Source organism: Phyllobates terribilis, unplaced genomic scaffold, assembly GCF_046119375.1.
Source record: "Phyllobates terribilis strain yellow unplaced genomic scaffold, ASM4611937v1 Scaffold_4__5_contigs__length_816908805, whole genome shotgun sequence".
NCBI lineage: Eukaryota > Metazoa > Chordata > Amphibia > Anura > Dendrobatidae > Phyllobates > Phyllobates terribilis.
The window spans coordinates 224,672,451-224,694,474 of NW_027362764.1; the positions used below are offsets into that span (position 1 = coordinate 224,672,451).

The 22,024-nt window shown below is 44.5% G+C and overlaps 1 protein-coding gene across 1 annotated transcript in view; it reads right to left on the reverse strand.

Moving 5' to 3' along the window:
* Positions 1-22,024, reverse strand: part of LOC141264640 (transmembrane channel-like protein 2) — a gene marked incomplete at its 5' end in the record, with an annotated part of 316,798 nt that overhangs the window by 211,102 nt on the left and 83,672 nt on the right. The window contains one exon of the mRNA XM_073676913.1: positions 18,892-19,034. Coding sequence (XP_073533014.1) covers positions 18,892-19,034 — 143 coding nt within the window. The remainder of the gene's footprint in view (positions 1-18,891; positions 19,035-22,024) is intronic.

Genomic DNA, 22,024 nt, shown 5'->3' on the forward strand with positions numbered 1-22,024 from the left:
GTGGTTTTGCTCCGCTCTGCTTGTTCACCGCTTCTGTGGTTTTGCTCTGCTAGTCCACCGCACCTGCGGCTCTGTTCCTGTATCCCAGTCTGTACTGGTCCCTATCCAGCCTGCGTTCATACCTGCCAGTATCTGCCTGTCTGCATTCCAGCCGTGCCTGTCAGCACCCGCCTGTCTGCATACCAGCCGTGCCTGCCAGTACTCACCTGCCTTCATATCAGCCGTGCCTGCTAAGTACTCACCTGCCTTCATACCAGCCGTGCCTGCCAGTACCCACCTGTCTGCATACCAGCTAACCTGCCTGTTCCTGCATTCCCCGGTGTGGGTCAATAGCTGTGACCGGGGTCTGACCTGGAGTAGCACCTGGTCCCTCTGCTCGGTTCCTCCCTGGTTCACGGAGTCGACTGAGCCGCTGTGCGACCTTGGTCGGACCGGGTTGATACTTAGTTATGCCCCTCCAGGCACTCCTTGGTTCATGGTCCAGTGGGATCACAAATCACGCTCACGCCAGTCTGTCCAGGAGCGGCCCTGCTCTGGGTCTCTTTAAGTTGTTAGTGGGGTTTTTCCTAAATTTGGTCAGCTGTTAGACTCACTGCATACCCTATAACTGTATAGCAGACTCTCTCCTTTCTAATGGTAATTTGTCGTTACTGTGGCCCTGCTCTATGTGTCTTTAATTTTTTAGTGGGGTTTTTCCTAAATTTGGTCAGCCGTTTGACTCACTGCATACCCTATAACTGTATAGCAGACTCTCTCCTTTCTAATGGGAATTTGTCATTACTGTTGCCCTGCTCTATGTGTCTTTAATTTCTTAGTGGGGTTTTTCCTAAATTTGGTCAGCCGTTGGACTCACTGCATACCCTATAACTGTATAACAGACCCTCTCCTTTCTAATGGGAACATGTCGTACTTGTTACTGTGGCCCAGCTCTATGTTTCTTTAAATTGTTAGCGAGGTTTTTCCTAAATTTGGTCAGCCGTTGGACTCACTGCATACCCTATAACTGTATAGCAGACTCTCTCCTTTCTAATGGGAATTTGTCACTACTGTGGCCCTGCTCTATGTGTCTTTATTTTCTTAGTGGGGTTTTTCCTAAATTTTGTCAGCCGTTGGACTCACTGCATACCCTATAACTGTATAGCAGACTCTCTCCTTTCTAATGAGAATTTGTCGTTACTGTGGCCCTGCTCTTTGTGTCTTTAATTTTTAGTGGGGTTTTTCCTAAATTTGGTCAGCCGTTTGACTCACTGCATACCCTATAACTGTATAGCAGACTCTCTCCTTTCTAATGGGAATTTGTCGTTACTGTGGCCCTGCTCTATGTGTCTTTAATTTCTTAGTGGGGTTTTTCTTAATTTGGTCAGCCGTTGGACTCACTGCTTACCCTATAACTATATAGCAGACTTTCTCCTTTCTAATGGGAATTTGTCGTTACTGTGGCCCTGCTCTATGTGTCTTTAATTTCTTAGTGGGGTTTTTCCTAAATTTGGTCAGCCGTTGGACTCACTGCATACCCTATAACTGTATAGCATACTCTCTCCTTTCTAATGGGAACATGTCGTACTCGTTACTGTGGCCCTGTTCTATGTGTCTTTCAGAGTCCCTCCATCATCAATGAAACAGGATGTGTCTGATGATGTGTCACCACCACATTGCCAGAAAAGGTAGTAAAATGTTAAAATGACATTTCCCGGTGAATGCATTTGCCTTAAAAAATAACGTAAAAAAAAAAAACAGTAGGATATTTCTTTAGTATAAAAACAGAGTCGCCAATGTAACCTCAATGTAATCACATTGTTCAGCTCCTGCACCTCCTCCTCCATCTCCAAAATGACTACATCAGTCGCAAGCTGAAAGCACTGAAGCACTGCCTTGGCCAAACGGCAACAGGCTGTGCTGTAGATAACATGCTTAATGCTTAGGTGACAAGCCGCCCAGCGCTGCAGAGTTGTTGAAAGCTGTAACACAGCAGCTTGATCTGTGGCTCTCACCACTGAACATATAGCCAGGCATGGTCGTGTGTGACAATGGGCGGAACCTGGTGACGGAGAAATGACAGCCGGAGTAGATACGGTTTCCCTCTATGCCAGTCCTTTCACCGAGCTAAAGAATATGGCTGTGGTGAAATACAACTGCCACTGAGAAGCTGTTTCAGATTGAAAAACATTGTGTCCACCAGAGGATTTGATTCTGAGTGCTCCCCTTTCTTCACCGCTCAAGAGGCCCATAGCAGCTGCAAAGTTAGTGCTATCATGAACTCTCCTGATGTAGAAGACAAGGCACACCAGAGGATTCTCTGGTGGGACCGTCCAACCCTGCCGAGAAGCAGTCCTGGCTAAGAAAAGTGTGTGGGAAGGTTCCCGGACACTCTATGGCTGATTTTTTACTGAGGTGGAAACCCACGCAAAAATGGGGAGAACATACAAAGTTCTTGCAGATGTTGTCCTTGCTGGGATTTGAACCCAGGATCCCAGCGCCGCAAGGCTTCAATGTTAACCACTGATCCAATGTGCTGCCGTTCACCCTCTAATATCTAACAGGCTGGAGAAACTTGCACGTACTGCCACTCTATCTTCAGCTCATTTGTGAGAAAATAATGTATTTGGGCAGCCACTCAGTCTACCAAATAAAATTCCTGAGAAGGAAATTGGGGATGGCTTCGCTACTGTTACTGGGGGCAGTGCTAATACCATGGCGTTGTACCTTAGTTTACTGGAAATATTCCAGGCTGGTAGGAGGCAAGCAAATTCCCACAGAAAAGTACCAGCAGTAATGTTCAGGGACCCGCGCTAGAAGAAGGCGAAGACAACACCGGGAGAAATAGTGACGGCTGGGGACCGAGTATGGACACGAGGCATGAGGCAGGAGGTTGTGAAAAGCTTCCGCCTCCATGAGCCTAAAAGGCCACATTTCAAGTGCAAGCAGCTGCCCAGAAATCTGGCAGTCTAGTATTGCAGCCTGTGGGTGGGTGGCTGGCTGCATACTTGCGCTTGCATTCCAAGTAACAGAAAACTAAGCAGATGGTGGCCTCTATCATCATCATGGCCTCACCTTGGCACTATGAACTCTCCTGAAGGAGAAGCCAGGGCCCACCGGATGAGTCTCCGGTTTTCTGGTGGGTCCGTCCAACCATGCCGAGAAGCAGCCCTGGCTAAGGAAAGTGAGGGGGAAGGTTCCCGGACATACTATGGCTGTTTTTTTAATGTGGATTGGATGTGCTTATGCATGTTATTTCTCAAACTGGATTGCAGATCAGGCCATTGCCCAACACTGTAGTCATGAAATTAAATGCGCAAAGAAAGATGTTTGTGTGTCAAAGCACCACCGAGAAGTGTGAGTTGATGTTGGACAGGCTGCCATTGCTTCTGCAAAAGCTGCTTTAGAGGACTTACTGGGAGAAATGACACACAGAGTAAATACGGTTTCCCTCTATGCCAGTCCTTTCACCAAGCTAAAGAATATGGCTGTGGTGAAATACAACTCAGCAAAAAAAGCTGTGGACTGGCTCCGTCCCGTCCCTGGCCGCATACACCAGTCCACGTGTTTGTGGTTAGGCGGTCCTTCCCCAGTAAGTGCACTGGGGAGGGCACGGGTAATGTTGTGGGACCCGTGCTTGTGGAAGGCAGAGCCGACACCGGGAGAAACAGTGGCGGCTGAGGACCGAGTATGAACAACCGGCCGCCACTGGCATGAGGTTGTGAAAAGCTTCCGCCTCCATGAGCCTAAAAAGCCACATTTCAAGTGCAAGCAGCTGTCAAAAATTTGGCAGTATAATATTGCAGCCTGTGGGTTGGTGGGTGGCTGGCTGCATACTTGCGCTTGCATTCCAAGGAATGGGGCAGGGACAACTGAACACTGCACTGGGACAAGGACGTGGACGGTGATTGTTGAAAGTCTGCAACGACAGGTGCATGGCGGGAGGCATCGTCGCATGCGCCAAGGATCACTTATGACGGACATACTTTTAGGCAGTGACCTGGGAGTCAGAGATGCTTCCAGAGGTCTTCCCCATGCTGTTCCCATGTCTTTTCAGCACTGTATGCATGTGTCTGATGATGTGTCACACACCACATGGCCAGATAAGGTTGTAAAATGTTAAAATGACATTTCCTGGTGAATGCATTTGTCTTGGTTGAAGGCAATGCAAAAGTTCAAAAATGTATCAAAAACACTACGTTTGAAAATAGCCCAAGGTGTGGAGGAGTATTATTATTTTTGGTTATTTATTTTGCCTTATATACAAGTCATTACCCTGGAAAGGATGTTCCTTAACATATTTCCCAGGAAAATCCATTTTGGTTTCGTTTTTGTATGTTTTATTGTGAGTCCAAAAAGTGGCGTAATACTCTGACAATGTTGTTGACAGCAGTGATCTGGGAGTCAGAGATGCTTCCAGGGGTCTTCCCCATGTTGTTCCCATGTCATTTGAGCACTGTTCCCATCGATTTGGGCAATTTTTAGGCCCTCTGCAGACCACCGGGGGGAGCCGCCTGAAAAATACTCGACTTTCCCATAGACTTACATTGGGCTCGTTGCTCGTGTCGAGCACCCGAGTATTCCAATGTGCTCGACCCGAGCAACGAGTACCCGAGCATTTTAGTGCTCGCTCATCACTACCAATGATCACTGATTTCTAAGGGAGACTTTTCTATGAATCTGTTATGATCTGAACAGAGGGCAATCTGCTTGGAAAGTAGGGGATGCACTGTGACCATCATCTATTGGTAATGATGGATCCTGTGTTATCTACATACAATAGGTCTTACCTTTAATTGTAATTCTGCCTATAAGGCTTCATTCACACATCTGTGAAAAAATGGTACCAGTGTCAATCAGTGTTTTGCATTAGTGTGTTATCAGTGTGAATGAGACCTTAATGAAATGACAACAGAAGCTAAACTCCACAGTACAGGAAGTGTTGGCTTATTATACAGCTTAGTGACCAGTGTCACTTAGTGTCGACTTAGTGTCACTAGCATCAAAGATCCGCTGTGGCCCCAAAATTCTTGGCCGCATCTCCAGAGACCGCCACATGGAACTGTGTCAGCATCAAAATGACACCAATACAGTTCAATCTTGTGATAGAGCCAGGAGCCAAAGCTCCCTTCTCTATCACTATCCATCTCGAAAGGAGCAGACCACCGTTGGCCTGCACTTTATGAGACATCGGCATACTCATGCAGGCGGCATGATGACATCATTGCATCACGCTGCCTTTGCAGGCCCAACACAGAAGACAGAAGTGGAGATGGAGGTATCAGGATTAGGTGAGTACCATCTTTATTGTTTTTTATTTTATCGAGTAATAACATATGCAGAGAAGGAAATAATTATTTGATACCTTGCTGTTTTTGTAAGTCTGCTCACTTAAAAAGACATGAACAGTTTATAATTTTAAGGGTAGATTAATTTTAACATTGAGAGATAGAATATCCAAAAAAATCAAGAAAATCACATTGTATAAATTAGATATATTTATTTGCATTTTGCAGTGAGAAATACATATTTGATCCCTTACAAACCATTATGAGTTCTGGCTCCTACAGACCAGTTAGACGCTCCTAATCAACTCATTACCTGCATTAAAGACAGCTGTCTTACATAGTCACCTGTATAAAAGACTCCTGTCCACAGACTCAATTAATCAGTCAGACTCTAACCTCTACAACATGGGCAAGATCAAGCTTTCTAAGGATGTCAGGGACAAGATCATAGACCTGCACAAAGCTGGAACTGGCTACAAAACCATAAGTAAGACGCTGGGTGAGAAGGAGACTACTGCTGGTGCAATAGTAAGAAAATGGAAGAAATACAAATGACTGTCAATCGACATCGATCTGAGGCACCATGCAAAATCTCACCTCATGGGGTATCCTTGATCATGAGGAAGGTGACAGATCAGCCTAAAACTACACGGGGGGAATTTGTTAATGATCTCCAGGCAGCTGGGACCACAGTCACCAAGAAAACCATTGATAACAAATTACGCCTTAAAGGTTTAAAATCTTGCAGTGCCCGCAAGGTTCCCCTGTTCAAGAAGGTACATGTGCAGGCCCATCTGAAGTTTTCCATTGAACACCTGGATGATTCTGTGAGTTACTGGGAGAAGGTGGTGTGGTCAGATGAGACAAAAATTGAGCTCTTTGGCATTAACTCAACTCGCCGTGTTTGGAAGAAGAAGAAGGATGAGTACAACCCTAAGAACATCGTTACAACTGTGAAGCATGGTGGGGGAAACATTATATTTTAGGGGTGCTTTTCTGCAAAGGGGACATGACGACTGCACCGTACTGCAGAGAAGATGGATGAGGTCATGTGTCATGAGATTTTGGCCAACAACCTCCTTCCCTCAGAAAGAGCATTGAAGATGGGTCGAGGCTGGGTCTTCCAGCAAGACAATGACCCAAAACATACAGCCAAGGCAATGAAGGAGTGGCTCAAAAAGAAGCACAGTAAGATCATGGAGTGGCATAGCCAGTCTCCAGACCTTTATCCCATAGAAAACTTATGGAGGGAGCTGAAGCTCCGAGTTGCCAAGCGACAGCCTCAAAATCTTAATGATTTAGAGATGATCTGCACAGAGGAGTGGACCAAAATTCCTCCTGACATGTGCGCAAACCTCATCATCAACTACAAACAACGTCTGACTGCTGTGCTTGCCAACAAGGGATTTACCACCAAGTATTAAGTGTTGTTTGCCAGAGGAATCAAATACTTATTTCTCACTGCAAAATGCAAAAAATGCATCTAATTTATGCAATGTGATTTTCTTGATTTTTTGTTTGGATATTCTATCTCTCAATGTTAAAATTAGCCTACCCTTAAAATTATAGACTGTTCATGTCTTTGTCAGTGGGTGAACTTACAAAAACAGGAAGGTATCAAATAATTATTCCCTTCACTGTATATGGGGCAGTGGGGCCATCACACTTTATACATGGGGCAGTGGGGATATCATACTATATATAGGGCAGTGGGGACCATCTGTGTGTACTGTATACTATAGTGTATACTATATATAGAGGAACTGTGGGAACCATCATACTATACAGTGCCTACAAGTAGTATTCAACCCCCTGCAGATTTAGTTGGTTGACACATGCGGAATTAACTTGGCATTGTGACATTTGTACTGTAGATCAGCCTGAAAGTGGGAAATGCACTGCAGCAAATTTTGTTTTTGTTTTTTTTTTTGTTTTTTTTTAAAACGTTAAAAGTTAATTCAGAGTGTCATTTATTATTCAACCCCTCAAACCACAAGAATTCTGTTTGGTCCCCCTAAAGTATTAAGAAGTAGTTCAGGCACCAAGAATAATGAGCTTCACATGTGTGGATTAAAGATCTCTTTTGCCAGCCTTTTCTGACTATTTAAGACCCTCCCCAAACTTGTGAACAGCACTCAGACATGGTCAACATGGGAAAGACAAAGGAGCATTCCAAGGCCATCAGAGACAAGATCGTGGAGGGTCACAAGGCTGGCAAGGGGTACAAATCCCTTTCCAAGGAGTTGGGCCTACCTGTCTCCACTGTTGGGAGCATCATCCGTAAGTGGAAGGCTTATGGAACTACTGTTAGCCTTCCACGGCCTGGACAGCCTTTGAAAGTGTCCTCCCGTGCCGAGGCCAGGCTTGTCCGAAGAGTCAAGGCTAACCCAAGGACAACAAGGAAGGAGCTCCGGGAACATCTCATGGCAGTGGGGACATTGGTTTCAGTCAATACCATAAGTAACGTACTCCACCGCAATGGTCTCCGTTCCAGACGAGCCTGTATGGTACCTTTACTTTCAAAGCGTCATGTCAAGGCTCGTCTACAGTTTGCTCATGATCACTTGGAGGACTCTGAGACAGACTGGTTCAAGGTTCTATGGTCTGATGAGACCAAGATCGAGATCTTTGGTGCCAACCACACATGTGACGTTTGGAGACTGGATGGCACTGCATACGACCCCAAGAATACCATCCCTACAGTCAAGCATGGTGGTGGCAGCATCATGCTGTGGGGCTGTTTCTCAGCCAAGGGGCCTGGCCATCTGGTCCGCATCCATGGGAAGATGGATAGCACGGCCTACCTGGAATTTTGGCCAAGAACCTCCGCTCCTCCATCAAGGATCTTAAGATGGGTCGTAATTTCATCTTCCAACAAGACAATGACCCAAAGCACACAGCCAAGAAAACCAAGGCCTGGTTCAAGAGGGAAAAAGTCAAGGTGTTGGAGTGGCCTAGTCAGTCTCCTGACCTTAACCCAATTGAAAACTTGTGGAAGGAGCTCAAGAATAAAGTCCACATGAGACACCCAAAGAACCTAGATAACTTGGAGAAGATCTGCATGGAGGAATGGGCCAAGATAACTCCACAGACCTGTGCCGGCCTGATCAGGTCTTATAAAAGATGATTATTAGCTGTAATTGCAAACAAGGGTTATTCCACAAAATATTAAACATAGGGGTTGTATAATAATTGACCCATACTTTTATGTTTAAAATTTAATAAAATTCAACTGAGCAACATAACTTTTTGGTTTGTAAGATTTATGCTTCTGTTCATAAAACCTACTCTCGTTTGCAGTTTGAAGGCTCTAACTTATTTGCATCTTATCAAACCAGCTAAATCTGCAGGGGGTTGAATACTACTTGTAGGCACTGTATATATGTGGGCTGTGGGGGCCATGATATTCCATACAGGGGGCAGTAGGGACATGATACCATATAGAGGGGGCTGTGGGACCATCATACTATATATAGGGTGCTGTGGGGGATATAATACCATAAAGTGTGAGCTCTGGAGACCATCATACTATACATAGGTGGTTGTTAAGACATCATACTATATGTAGGGAGTAGGGGCATCCATCATACTATATATAGAAAACTATAGGGCCTCATATTATATAGCAAGAGGCTGTGGGGACATCATATTGTATATATGGGGGCTCTGTAGCCATTATACTATATATAGGGAGCTCTAGGGCCCTCAATGTATAATAAAGAACTTTGGAGGCAATCTTATTGTGTATAGAGGTCTGTAGGGCCATCATACTAAATATACAACGCTGTGTGGGCACTCAGAGGACATTATTTGTTGTAAACGCTGCATTATTAATTTTGATTGGGGCAGTCAGGTGGCATTGTTATTTTTTGGGGAGGTGTTACTTTAAAAGGACACTCAAAAGTATCTGTTGCTGGAAGGGGGCATTTGGGATATTATAACCTACAAAAGGAGCACAGAGGCCTTAATACTTTTTAAGGGACACTATTTAATTTTTGGGGGCAGGGGGTTATCGTAGAAATTGCACCATTTTTTAAATAGTGGGGTCACTGATCCACGCAGCAGGTGCACATTGGGAATAGATGGGGACGGTGCTGGAAAACTGAGAAGTCAAATATATCTTTGCTGTAATCTGTGGAGACGAGTCCTGGCTGGAGAAGTTGTCATGTCAGTCTGGACAAGATGGAAAATACGGGAAAAGTGAATGACTCCATCAGAAAGAACAACATCTGTAAATCCCTATATATAACTGTACTGTAATCACTTGTATGTTCTGCAGGACTGATATCTACCACTGTATGATTACAGTATGGTGGTAATATTTCTCTTTTTAATAGTGTTTTTTCTTCTTTTTTTTAATTTAGTAACAGCTTAATGTATTTCAGTCATTATGTAGTAGAAGGTCTATGGTGTTATCATTGGTCTGTGAATAGACTATTTTGTTATGTAGAGGTAATGGTCATATTACAGTCATGGCCAAAAGTATTGAGAATGAGACAAATAGTAATTTTTCCAAAGTTTACTGCTTCATTTTTTGTAAGGCAATTTGCATATACTCTTGAATGTCAAAGAGTGATCAGCTTAACAGTAATTACTGTACTTGCAAAGTCAATATTTGCCCAGAAAATGAACTTTAACCCCCAAAACACATTTCAACATCATTGCAGTCCTGCCTTAAAAGGAGCAGCTAACATCGTTTTAGTGATTGATCTATTAACACAGGTGTGGGTGTTGATGAGGACAGGGCTGGCGATCAATCAGTCATGATTAAGTAAGAATGACATCACTGGACACTTTAAAAGGAGGCTGGTTCTTGGTATCATTGTTTCTCTTCAGTTAACCATGGTTATCTCTAAAGAAACACGTGCAGCCATCATTGTGTGGCACCCCAGGGGTCTGGTTTCCACAGTAACAGCAATGTTATGTCTGAGAGCAGGTGGGAGGTCTCTTGGTCAGGGATCCTGTGCATGCCACACCTCCTGCCCAGTCCTGGGAGGGGAAGAACTTCCCCTATATAAACCTAGGGCTGAGGCAGGGTTAGTGAGTAGAGAAGAAGTAGAGACAGAGAAGAGAAGCAGATATAGGAAAGAACATCAGGAGCTCTGTGGGAGCAGTGTTACAAAGAGTCAGGGGCTGGCAGCTGCAGAGCTCGCCCTGACTGAGAAGATTTCTTACCGGACCCGGAGTCCGAGGCTGTGGGGACTAACTCCTACCCAGCAGCAGAATCCGTCAGGCAGGGGATTTCAGGTCCTCTGGCCAAGAAACCTGAAGGCACGGTCACACGCATGGGACCAGCACCGCCGTCGTGGAGCGGAAGCTACTAGAAGGCCCCGAGTAACCGGCCATACGGGTGAGCACCACACGGTACACTCAGGGACGTGGGCTACTTATACTCGCTTCTAGCAAGGTAGCCAGAAGAGTACAGTTAGTTTGGGAGGCCTACAACTCCGCCTGGCCAGGGGAGATCCCATCTGCTCAAGGACTGACCAGGCCCCAATCGCTAGCCAGTACTCTGGGAGGGTCTATCTTTGTCACCAGTAAAGACCCTGAACTACACCGTACCGTCTCCGAGTGGTTCCTGCTACCCCCATCATCCACGTCGGCTGCCCTGAGGCCATACCCCTCCCGTTGTGGGTTATACTATCACGCTGCACAATCCTACCACCGGCCTCAGCGGTCTGTCCTGCAGCAGCAGCTCCTTAGCTGTACTCAACGGGTGGCGTAGTCGTCCAACATCTACCGCTGATACAGCGCCACTTAGTCTGACTCCCTGGGCACGGACCGGATCACCGCCACGAGACTACAACCCTCAACAGATCCGGCTCCGGGTAAGCTCCCGCGTGCGCAACGCTGCGTGACACAGGCCCAGGGGTGCGTCAACTTTTGGCGTAGTCGGCAGGATTTCGTGCCCGCAACCACCGGGTACTGCGTGCCTGAAAAAGACTGTTCAAACTTACCAGTGGTGAAGATTCCCGCCATCCGGCGCCATCTTCAGCCTTCCTCCTGCCATCGGTGAAGATTCCCGCCATCCGGCGCCATTTTCAGCCTTCTTCCCGCCTTCCGTGGAGTTTTCCCGCCGTTGGACGCCATCTTGAAGACGCCGCGCGGGAAGAAGAGGGGCGTGGACTCCAAAAGCGCGCGAGAACTGAAGCTCCGCCTCACGTCCGGACGTTGCGTAAGGTCCTGGAAGGAGCCCAGCAGACGCCGACGTCACAGGAGCGCGACGGAAGGTCCTCGACCCTGACGATCCACTGCGGAGCCGCGGCCTACGGAAGAGGATCATCGCAAGGTAGGCCACGGTCCACTAGGGGGGAGGAAGATGTCGGATACGGAGGAGAGCTTCACTGCCTCAACCCCCGCCAGCGCCAGCGGTGCTGCAGTCATGCCTTTTACCATGCCCTATATCCCGGGAGCAGCCTGGCTACCCCAATACTCAGGGGAGTCACATACCCTGAATGACTTTAGTGAAAAGCTGGATAGCCTCTTCCAGGTGTACCCCCTCACAGAAGAGCAAAAAGTGAGCATCCTGGTGGCCCAATTAACCGGGGCAGCCCAAAGGGAGGTAAAGTCCTGGCCACCTGGGAGGAGGACTGTCGCAGAGATACTAACCCAGCTAACCGAGGAGGAGCTGCAGTACTACCAATACGAGGAAAGCCAAGAGGACCCGGACGGGTCTGAGGACTACCCTCAGGAGGGAGCACAAAGAGGACATAGCTACTGAAGGGAAGTAGCGTGAATAAAGAGCTGTAAATAGTTACCCGTAAGGGTACAAGGACTGCTGCTAATTAAAATATGGTCCCCGTTGGGATTAGTGAATTGTTCCCCGTGTGTCCCTATCCCTTACCAGGCTGAGGACTGTGAGCAGCCATCCCCTATCCCTTACCAGGCTGAGGACTGTGAGCAGCCAATCCTTATCCCCACTGGCCGAGGACTGAGAGCGGCCATATCCTGTAAATAATTATGTGTTTCTAGTAATTTACAGGAGTCTTTGGTGGATTTACCGGGAATCCTTTGTGTATAGTTGGAGCGTAACCCAGGACGGACTAAAGACTGTTAAGGACTCGGGGCAGGACAGACCCCTACCTGGTTACGTCTCCCTGTTTTGGTGAAATGGACACCTTGCTTTGCTTCAAAAACTGCACCCGGTTGCGGACACGCCGTGACCATCTTTATATGTTTTTCTTATTGTACTATTATTATTGTTTATACCTTGTTATGTTTTTCTAAAAATATGTTTAGTCCCGGAGTACTAAATTTCACTAGGGGGGAATGTGGCACCCCAGGGGTCTGGTTTCCACAGTAACAGCAATGTTATGTCTGAGAGCAGGTGGGAGGTCTCTTGGTCAGGGATCCTGTGCATGCCACACCTCCTGCCCAGTCCTGGGAGGGGAAGAACTTCCCCTATATAAACCTAGGGCTGAGGCAGGGTTAGTGAGTAGAGAAGAAGTAGAGACAGAGAAGAGAAGCAGATATAGGAAAGAACATCAGGAGCTCTGTGGGAGCAGTGTTACAAAGAGTCAGGGGCTGGCAGCTGCAGAGCTCGCCCTGACTGAGAAGATTTCTTACCGGACCCGGAGTCCGAGGCTGTGGGGACTAACTCCTACCCAGCAGCAGAATCCGTCAGGCAGGGGATTTCAGGTCCTCTGGCCAAGAAACCCGAAGGCACGGTCACACGCATGGGACCAGCACCGCCGTCGTGGAGCGGAAGCTACTAGAAGGCCCCGAGTCACCGGCCATACGGGTGAGCACCACACGGTACACTCAGGAACGTGGGCTACTTATACTCGCTTCTAGCAAGGTAGCCAGAAGAGTACAGTTAGTTTGGGAGGCCTACAACTCCGCCTGGCCAGGGGAGATCCCATCTGCTCAAGGACTGACCAGGCCCCAATCGCTAGCCAGTACTCCGGGAGGGTCTATCTTTGTCACCAGTAAAGACCCTGAACTACACCGTACCGTCTCCGAGTGGTTCCTGCTACCCCCATCATCCACGTCGGCTGCCCTGAGGCCATACCCCTCCCGTTGTGGGTTATACTATCACGCTGCACAATCCTACCACCGGCCTCAGCGGTCTGCCCTGCAGCAGCAGCTTCTTAGCTGTACTCAACGGGTGGCGTAGTCGTCCAACATCTACCGCTGATACAGCGCCACTTAGTCTGACTCCCTGGGCACGGACCGGATCACCGCCACGAGACTACAACCCTCAACAGATCCGGCTCCGGGTAAGCTCCCGCGTGCGCAACGCTGCGCGACACAGGCCCAGGGGTGCGTCAATTGCACTGCACAAAAATGGCCTAACAGGGAAGAGTATCGCAGCTACAAAGATTGCACCTCAGTCAACAATCTATCGCATCATCAAGAACTTCAAGGAGAGAGCTTCCATTGTTGTCAAAAAGGCTCCAGGGCGCCCAAGAAAGACCAGCAAGTGCCTGGACCATATCTTAAAACTGTTTCAGCTGCGGGATCGGACTACCAGCAGTGCCGAGCTTGCTCAGGAATGGCAGCAGGCTGGTATGAGTGCTTCTGTACGCACTGTGAGGCGGAGACTCTTTGAGCAAGGGCTGGTTTCAAGGAGGGCAGCAAAGAAGCCACTTCTCTCCAGAAAAAACATTAGAGACCGACTGATATTCTGCAAAAGGTACAGGGAGTGGACTGCTGAGGACTGGGGCAAAGTCATTTTCTCTGATGAATCCCCTTTTCGATTGTTTGGGACATCTGGAAAACAGCTTATTCGGAGAAGAAGAGGTGAGCGCTACCAACAGTCTTGTCTCATGCCAACTGTAAAGCATCCTGAAAACATTCATGTGTGGGGTTGCTTCTCAGCCAAGGGAATCGGCTCACTCACAGTCTTGCCTAAAAACACAGCCATGAATAAAGAATGGTACCAGAATGTCCTCCAAGAGCAACTTCTCCCAACCGTCCAAGAGCAGTTTGGCGCCCAACAATGCCTTTTCCAGCATGATGGAGCACCTTGCCATAAAGCAAAGGTGATAACTAAATGGCTCATGGAACAAAACATAGAGATTTTGGGTCCATGGCCTGGAAACTCCCCAGATCTTAATCCCATTGAGAACTTGTGGTCAATCATCAAGAGACGGGTGGACAAACAAAAACCAACAAATTCTGGCAAAATGCAAGCATTGATTATGCAAGAATGGACTGCTATCAGTCAGGATTTGGTCCAAAAGTTGATTGAGAGCATGCCAGGGAGAATTACAGAGGTCTTGAAGAAGAAGGGGCAACACTGCAAATATTGACTTGCTTCATTAACTCATTCTAACTGTCAATATAACCTATTGGTACTCATAATATGATTGCAATTATATTTTTGTATGTGATATAAACATCAGACAAACACTAATAAAAACCAGAGGCCAGCAGATCATGTGAAAATATAATTTTGGTGTCATTCTCAAAACTTTTGGCCATGACTGTACATTATGTATTCACCGTTTAGTGCTAACAGTAGTGGACATTGTGTAGCCATAATATTTTGTCCTTTTATAGTAGTAATTTTGGTAATATTTGTGTTTGTATAGTGTATTTTAGGTTAGCAACAGTAGTATCTGTAATTATATATGCATAGATCCTCTTTTAAATGACGGGGGGGCATATCGGGAGAGATTCACTTTGGGGCTTGGGCCCCTAATCTTTTAGGACCCTAGCAACTACTCTGTTGACCAGTGTACAAAGGGCAAGATTTCTCTGTCCTTTTTTTTAATCTAAATATTATCAAAAATGAAAAAGAAGCAACATAATTTTTTATACAGTATATGGTTTACATTCAAACTCGTTTCAAAGAGTCGGCCATTTTCGAGCGATACGTCACCTTTCAATGGAGATTAGATGTAAATGAAAGTCTTTTAGGAGTCTATTGTCGTCTTCACTAAACTCAGTCATTTTATTCAGGTATATGTACATCGCATAATAGACTTTCTGATGCTGGCCATTACTGATATTTCCTAAGAGAACACATTTGCCCTTTTACTTAAGCTAAAAGCTGATAAGTTAGGATAACAGAAAACAATTACATTGCGGACAGAAAATATCATTATGGACGGTTATAAATAATTCATATCAGAATGGCATTTAGGCTGGCTGTGGTGTCACTATAAATAAGGCCTTTGGGGAATAATATGAGAATGTTAGAGAAGAAAATGCTGCTTTTCTAATTATAGTTCATTTGTTCATTGCTAGATAATTGGTAGACGACACAACATATAAGTGTAAAACAAAATAACATTTACTCCTGTTCCACATTACTGTAGAGAAAGACACTCATACATTTGAATTGACCAGCTTCTGTCAATTTAAAAAAAAAATTAGATTTGCTGTGAATTGTCCTCGCGTATTCCAACTGACCTGAAAAGACATGGCTAACACATTCAGGTCTCCTAGGTCTGTATCTGTAAAGTGCTGTGTAATAAGATGGCACTATAAAAGTAAGCATAATAAATAATAAAATAAATATCCAAGCCCTTTCAAGATCTTTAACGCAAACACAGCGTTAGTAACAGCAAAGTGACCACCACATATACAGGTGCATCTCACAAAATTAGAATATCATCAACAAGTTAATTTATTTCAGCTCTTCAATGCAAAAATTAAAATTCATATATTATATAGAGTCATTACAAGCAGAGTGATCTATTTCAAGTGTTTAATGTTGATGATTTTGGCTTACAGCCAAAGAAAACACAGAAGTCATTATCTCAGTAAATTAAAATAATTAACAAAAAACACCTGCAAAGGCTTCCTAAGCATTTAAAAAGCTCACTTAGTCTGTTCAGTAGGCTCCACACTCATGGGGAAGACTGCTGACTTGACAGATGTCCAGAAGGCAGTCATTGACACACTCCACAAGGTCCCAGAGTTCCAATTTTCATTTTGAAATCAAGGTCCCAGAGTCTGGAGGAAGAGTGGAGAGGCACACAATCCAAGCTACTTGAGGTCTAGTGTGAAGTTTCCACAATCAGTGATGATTTGGGGAGCCATGTCATCTGCTGGTGTAGGTCCACTGTGTTTTATCAAGATTAAAGTCAGCCGTCTACCAGGAAATTTTAGAGCACTTCATGCCTCTCTCTGCCAACAAGCTTTTTAGAGATGTAAATTTCATTCTCCAGTAGGACTTGGCACCTGTCCACACTGCCAAAAGTACCAATACCTGGATTAAAAACAACAGTATCACTGTGCTTGATTGGCCAGCAAACTCGCCTGACCTTATCCCCATAGAGAATCTATGGGGTTTTGTCAAGAGGAAGATGAGAGACACCAGACCCAACAATGCAGACGAGCTGAAGGCTGCTATCAAAGCAACCTGGGCTTCCATAACACCTCAGCAGTGCCACAGGCTGATCACCTCCATGCCACGCCGCATTGATGCAGTAATTGATGCAAAAGGAGCCCTGACCAAGTATTGAGTGCATTTACTGAACACACATTTCAGTAGGACTGCATTTCGGATTTTAAAAACATTTTTCAAGCTGCTGTTATAAAGTATTCTAATTTACTGAGATAATGACTTTTGGGTTTTCATTGGCTGTAAGGCAAAATCATCAACATTAACAGAAACAAACACTTGAAATAGATCACTCTGTTTGTTATGACTCTATACAACATATGAGTTTCACTTTTTGTATTGAAGAACTGAAATAAATTAACTTTTTGATGATATTCTAATTTAATGAGATGCACCTGTATGTCTATGGGTAAACAGATGGTAACCGATCTTCACTGCTGCTTTGTCTCACACTATTCATACAGATTATTCAGAGTTTTTTTGCATTTTCTTTCTATTTCTATTGTATTTTTACGTCAACGGTTGTGTTCCTGCTTTTGATGTGGGCTCGCACGTTTAGCCCACATCTTTCCCAGCAAACGATGACTGATTTAATCAGTCATCATGTGCCTTTAAGAGCCCCGGCTGGAGCGGAGCTCCGCCCGCAGCTGTTAACCAGATAAATGAATGATTTATCCCATCCATTGGTGCCCCTGTCACCTGATAGTGAGAGGGGGCAATGGGGGGTCATGACAGCTGGAGGTCTGCTGATGACCTCCGTGCCTGTCATTACGATCCTCCTGTGAGCACCGGGTTATGGCCGGCCTTCAAAAGAGATCATGATTTTCGCTATACATAGCAGTGCTAATCCACTGCTATCTATAGCACAAGTGATCGGACGATTGCAGTTTCAAGTTTCCTAAGGGGACTAATAAATTCAGTATAAAGTAAAAAAACAAAGTTTTTAAAAATATGAAAAAAAAAAACAGAAAAGTTCAAATCACGCCCTTTTGCCCCATTAAAAAGAACATATTTGGTATCGCTGCATTTGTTAAAATCTGATCTATAAAAATATAAAATAAATTAATCCGATCGGTAAATGGCGTAACAAGAAAAAAAAAAAATTAAAATTACAGAATTACAGTATTTTGGCAGCTGCACAATTGCAATAAAATGAAATAAGAGGCAATCAAAATGTCTTATCTACCTCAAAATGGTATTAGTAAAAACATCAGCTCAGGGTGCAAAAAAAATAAAAAATAAGCCCTCACACAGCCCTAAATCCCGAAAAGTAAAAATGCAACAGGTCTCGGAAAATGGCGACAAAAGCAAGCAAAGCAAAAGCAATAATTTTTTTTTACCACTTAAATAAATAAAAAAACTATACATGTTTGGTATCTGAGTACTCATACTGACCTGGAGAATCATAATGGCATGTCAGTTTTACCATATAGTGAACATGGTAAATAAAAAACCCAAACAACAATGGTGGACTTTTTCTTGTAATTTAAACGCACTTGGATTTTTTTCCTGCTTACCAGTGCATCACATGATAAAATAAATGGTGTCATTCAAAAGTACAACTTGTCCTGCAAAAAACAAACCCTCATACGACTATGAGGATGGAAAAATAAAAAAGTTATTGCTCTTCGAATAAGAGGAAGAAAAAACAAAAGCGCTAAAACGGAAAATCGCAAGATCATGAAGTTGTTAAACTGCAAAGGATTCATATACTGTTCATGCACAGTGGCTCTCTTCAGTCTGTGTCCGCCACTGTCACAGAGGCCTTCAATACCTCAGTGCCTCTGCTATCCAATATTTAATCTTCCACAACATTTCTCAGTTATTGTCAGTTGCCAAACATGGGACAATTGACAGATCAATTACACATCTTCCAGCTATGACTAGTCTTAGCACATGAAAAAGCCAAAGAAAGCAGTTGTCCAAGAAATGGGCATCCATATCCTGAAGCTTAGTGTAACATACAGTCAGATTTATGCAATACCCTATAACAGACCTTTCCCAAAACTTCTGCTGGCTTTGAAGTGCTCAGCTGGACCCAGGCCTCAGTGGTTAATTCTCTGCATAATGCTTAGCAAGTACAGTAAATCATTTATTTTCTATATTTCTATTGTGCATAAAGCACCAAAATATTCAAGGTCAAATTTGAACCCAGGACCACAGTTTTGCAAGATAACGGTGCCAGCATGAGCCACCATGCTGCCCCCAGACAATGATGTAAGAGTCATAGTAGATAGGATGGCTTTGGGCAATAAAACGTGTAAATGTATTATATCAGGAAACATACACAGAAGATGAAATAAAGCTCCTGTGACAAGTCATACTACTTACGTTCTGATAACTACCATCAGGCTGTATCCAAAGACACCAACTCCAACCATGAAATATGAAAGTGGGAGTCTGAACTTTAGCCACCCGATTGTGCGTTGGTTATTGTAGAAACCATAGAACAAAACAGAATATTTGGCATATCCCTGTAACATAAAATGTGAAGAGCTGATATTATTTCAGAGTAACTTTAATGTCTTCTGTACAATAGTTCCTAACATTTTTAAGGTTTTATTTTATGCTGTATTTGACAGAGACAAAAAGAAGCTAATTTGTAATACTATTAATGTCAAACAATAATTTTTAGCTACTGGAAGAAGTAACATTGTATCGTTTACAATTCATAATATTTTACTTGTTTTTGTTTTGGATTGTAAAGTAAAACACAATGGGATGCAGGACATAGTCTGGTGACACCCCTCTGACTGCTCGGTGCTCATTATCATAAAGCACCAGAGAATTTCACAGTTTTTACAGGTATGCAAGGCAACAAAGATACAGTAGAGAGATTACAGAGAAGTGACAAAATAGCTTAACAATGTGCTGGTGTTAAAATCAGTTTTGCTTTACTATCGGCCATCTTGTTGTGGTTTGCTGGCTACTAGCCTTTTCCTCTGGTGCTGGGTTTCTTGGTCATGTGATCTCTGCACTCTTTATTACTCAGCACCTGGCTCTCATTCCCCGCTGGACATCAGTGTTGTAATGCTCGTGCTCTGGCTAAGTAGCCTTGTTTAGTTCTCTTGCTTTGGACTATTGTTACCCTGGGACTTCTTGTTCCACCAGTTTTGTTTCCTTTAATTTTCGTTTCTGCAACTAACTTTTCTGTTAGGAGGTCTCCTGCTTTTGCTCCCAGTCCTTAGATCTTTTAGGGACCCCTCTCCCCTTCCTACAGGTCTTTGTTTGAGTTCAGTGGAGGAGTTTCGGTAGGGCTATTCATAAGGAATAGGGCACCCACCCCAGCATAGGGTAAAAGCTGAGTCTCAGTGCAAGGACAGCTTTTCACTCCTATTTCCTTAGTTCTAAGTTGCAGAACATAACAGTATGTCTGGCCATGTTTAAAAAAAATAAAGTTTTTTTTTTCTTCTCCTCTCCTCTTCCTGGATTTTCTTCAGTATGAGTACCATCCAGGAGCTTTCTCAACGCTTGCAAGGGTTGACTCTGGAGGTTGCCAATCTTCAGCAGTACGTGAGTAAATACCCTGCAGAACGCTATGAAGAACCTAAGGTAGGATTACCTGAGTGTTTCTCGGGGAAACGACAGGATTTTTTTTAATTTAAAAATGCTTGTTTGTTGTATTTTCGGCTCAGACCTAGATCTCCTGGTAGTGAACTACAGCGTGTAGGAATTATTATGTCTCTATTGCATAAGGAACCTCAAATCTGGGCGTTTTCCTTGTCTCCTGATGATCATTGTTTGAGTTCTGTGGAGGCATTTTTTGATGCCATGGGTTTGCTATATGATGATCCTGATCGGGTTACATCAGCTGAGGCAGAGCTCAGACATCTCAAACAGGGTTGTCTTGATGATGAGAGTTATTGCACCCTGTTCAGACGATGGTCTGCAGAGGTCAGGTGGAACGACCCTGCACTCAAGTTTCAGTTTCTGGCAGGCTTGAGTGAAAGGGTTAAATATTTGCTCATTGCATTCCCTGCACCTAATACTCTGCAAGTTGCCATGCAGTTAGCTTTCCGTGTGGATAGAAGGTTGAGGGCTAGACAGAATGAGGAGAAGTTTCCTGTATTGCGGGATTCTGTTTCTCACAATATTCCTGCCGATACTGGGGAACCTATGCAGGTCGGGCAATGTCATCCCGTTTCAAGGAGAGGGACAGGAGGTTCTCTGAGGGACTTTGTTTGTATTGCGGTAAGGCTGATCATTTTTTAAAGCAATGTGAGGTTCGCTTAAGGAAAAAACAATGGTCAGTAGAAATGACACTCCCATTCGCATTGCATTTTTATGTTCTGCTGGGGCGATTTTTCCTGGTAATACCACCTGTCAGGGTCGTTTGATGGCATTTCAGGCTATGGTGGATTGTGGTTCTGCACTTAATTTGATTGTTCAACAATTTCTTGAAAAGTATAAGTATGATTCTGAACTTTTGTCATCTCCTTTTCCTGTGGTGGTGATTGATAATACTCCCCTGGAGCATGGGAGCATTCTTCGAAAGGTCGCTGGGTTTTTGCTTAATATGAATATGGAACATCAGGAACAGATTGACTTATTTGTACTTGCTAAGTTGCCTTCCCCGGTCGTCCTGGGGTTGCCCTGGTTAAAAGTGCATAATCCTTTGCTGGTCTGGTCGTCTGGTTCCATAAGATCCTGGAGTCAGGGGTGTTATGGTAAGTGTTGTAATGTTCACATTACGGCTGTTGTGAAGGGGGAGTTACCTGAACCCATTCAGGATTTTTGGAGGGTTTTTTCGGAGGTGGAGTCGAAAGCTTTACCACCTCATAGAGATTACGATTGCGCTATTGACTTCGTCCCTGATGCTAAGCTCCCTAAGAGTCGGTTGTTTAACCTGACAATTCCCGAGAGGGAGGCTTTGAAGGAGTACCTTCAGACTAGTTTAGCTGCGGGTCACATAAGACCCTCTAAGTCTCCTGTGGCGGTTGGGTTCTTTTTTGGCAAAAAAAAGGATGGGGGTCTTAGGCTATGTCTGGATTTTCGGGAGATTAATAAGATCACTGTGCGCAATCCTTACCCGTTACCACTTATTCCGGATTTGGTTAACCAATTGACCAGAGCTAAATGGTTTTCTAAGATTGACCTTCGTGGGGCATATAATTTGCTGCGGGTGAAGGACGGAGATGAATGGAAGACAGCTTTTAACACCCCGGAAGGACATTTTGAGTGTTTGGTGATGCCTTTTGGGCTTACTAGCGATCCTGCATGTTTTCAAAATTTCATCAGTGACATTCTGAGACCCTTAATTGGTAGGAGTGTTATTGTTTATCTGGATGACATTTTGATTTATTCATCGGATCTTGAGTCTCATTGGTAGAGAGTCCGCGAAGTTCTTCAGATTCTGAGAGATAACACACTCTTTGCTAAATTGGAGAAGTGTCAGTTTGCTGTCCAGAAAATTAGTTTTTTGGGTTACTTTGTCTCATGTGATGGTTTTGAGATGGACCCGGTG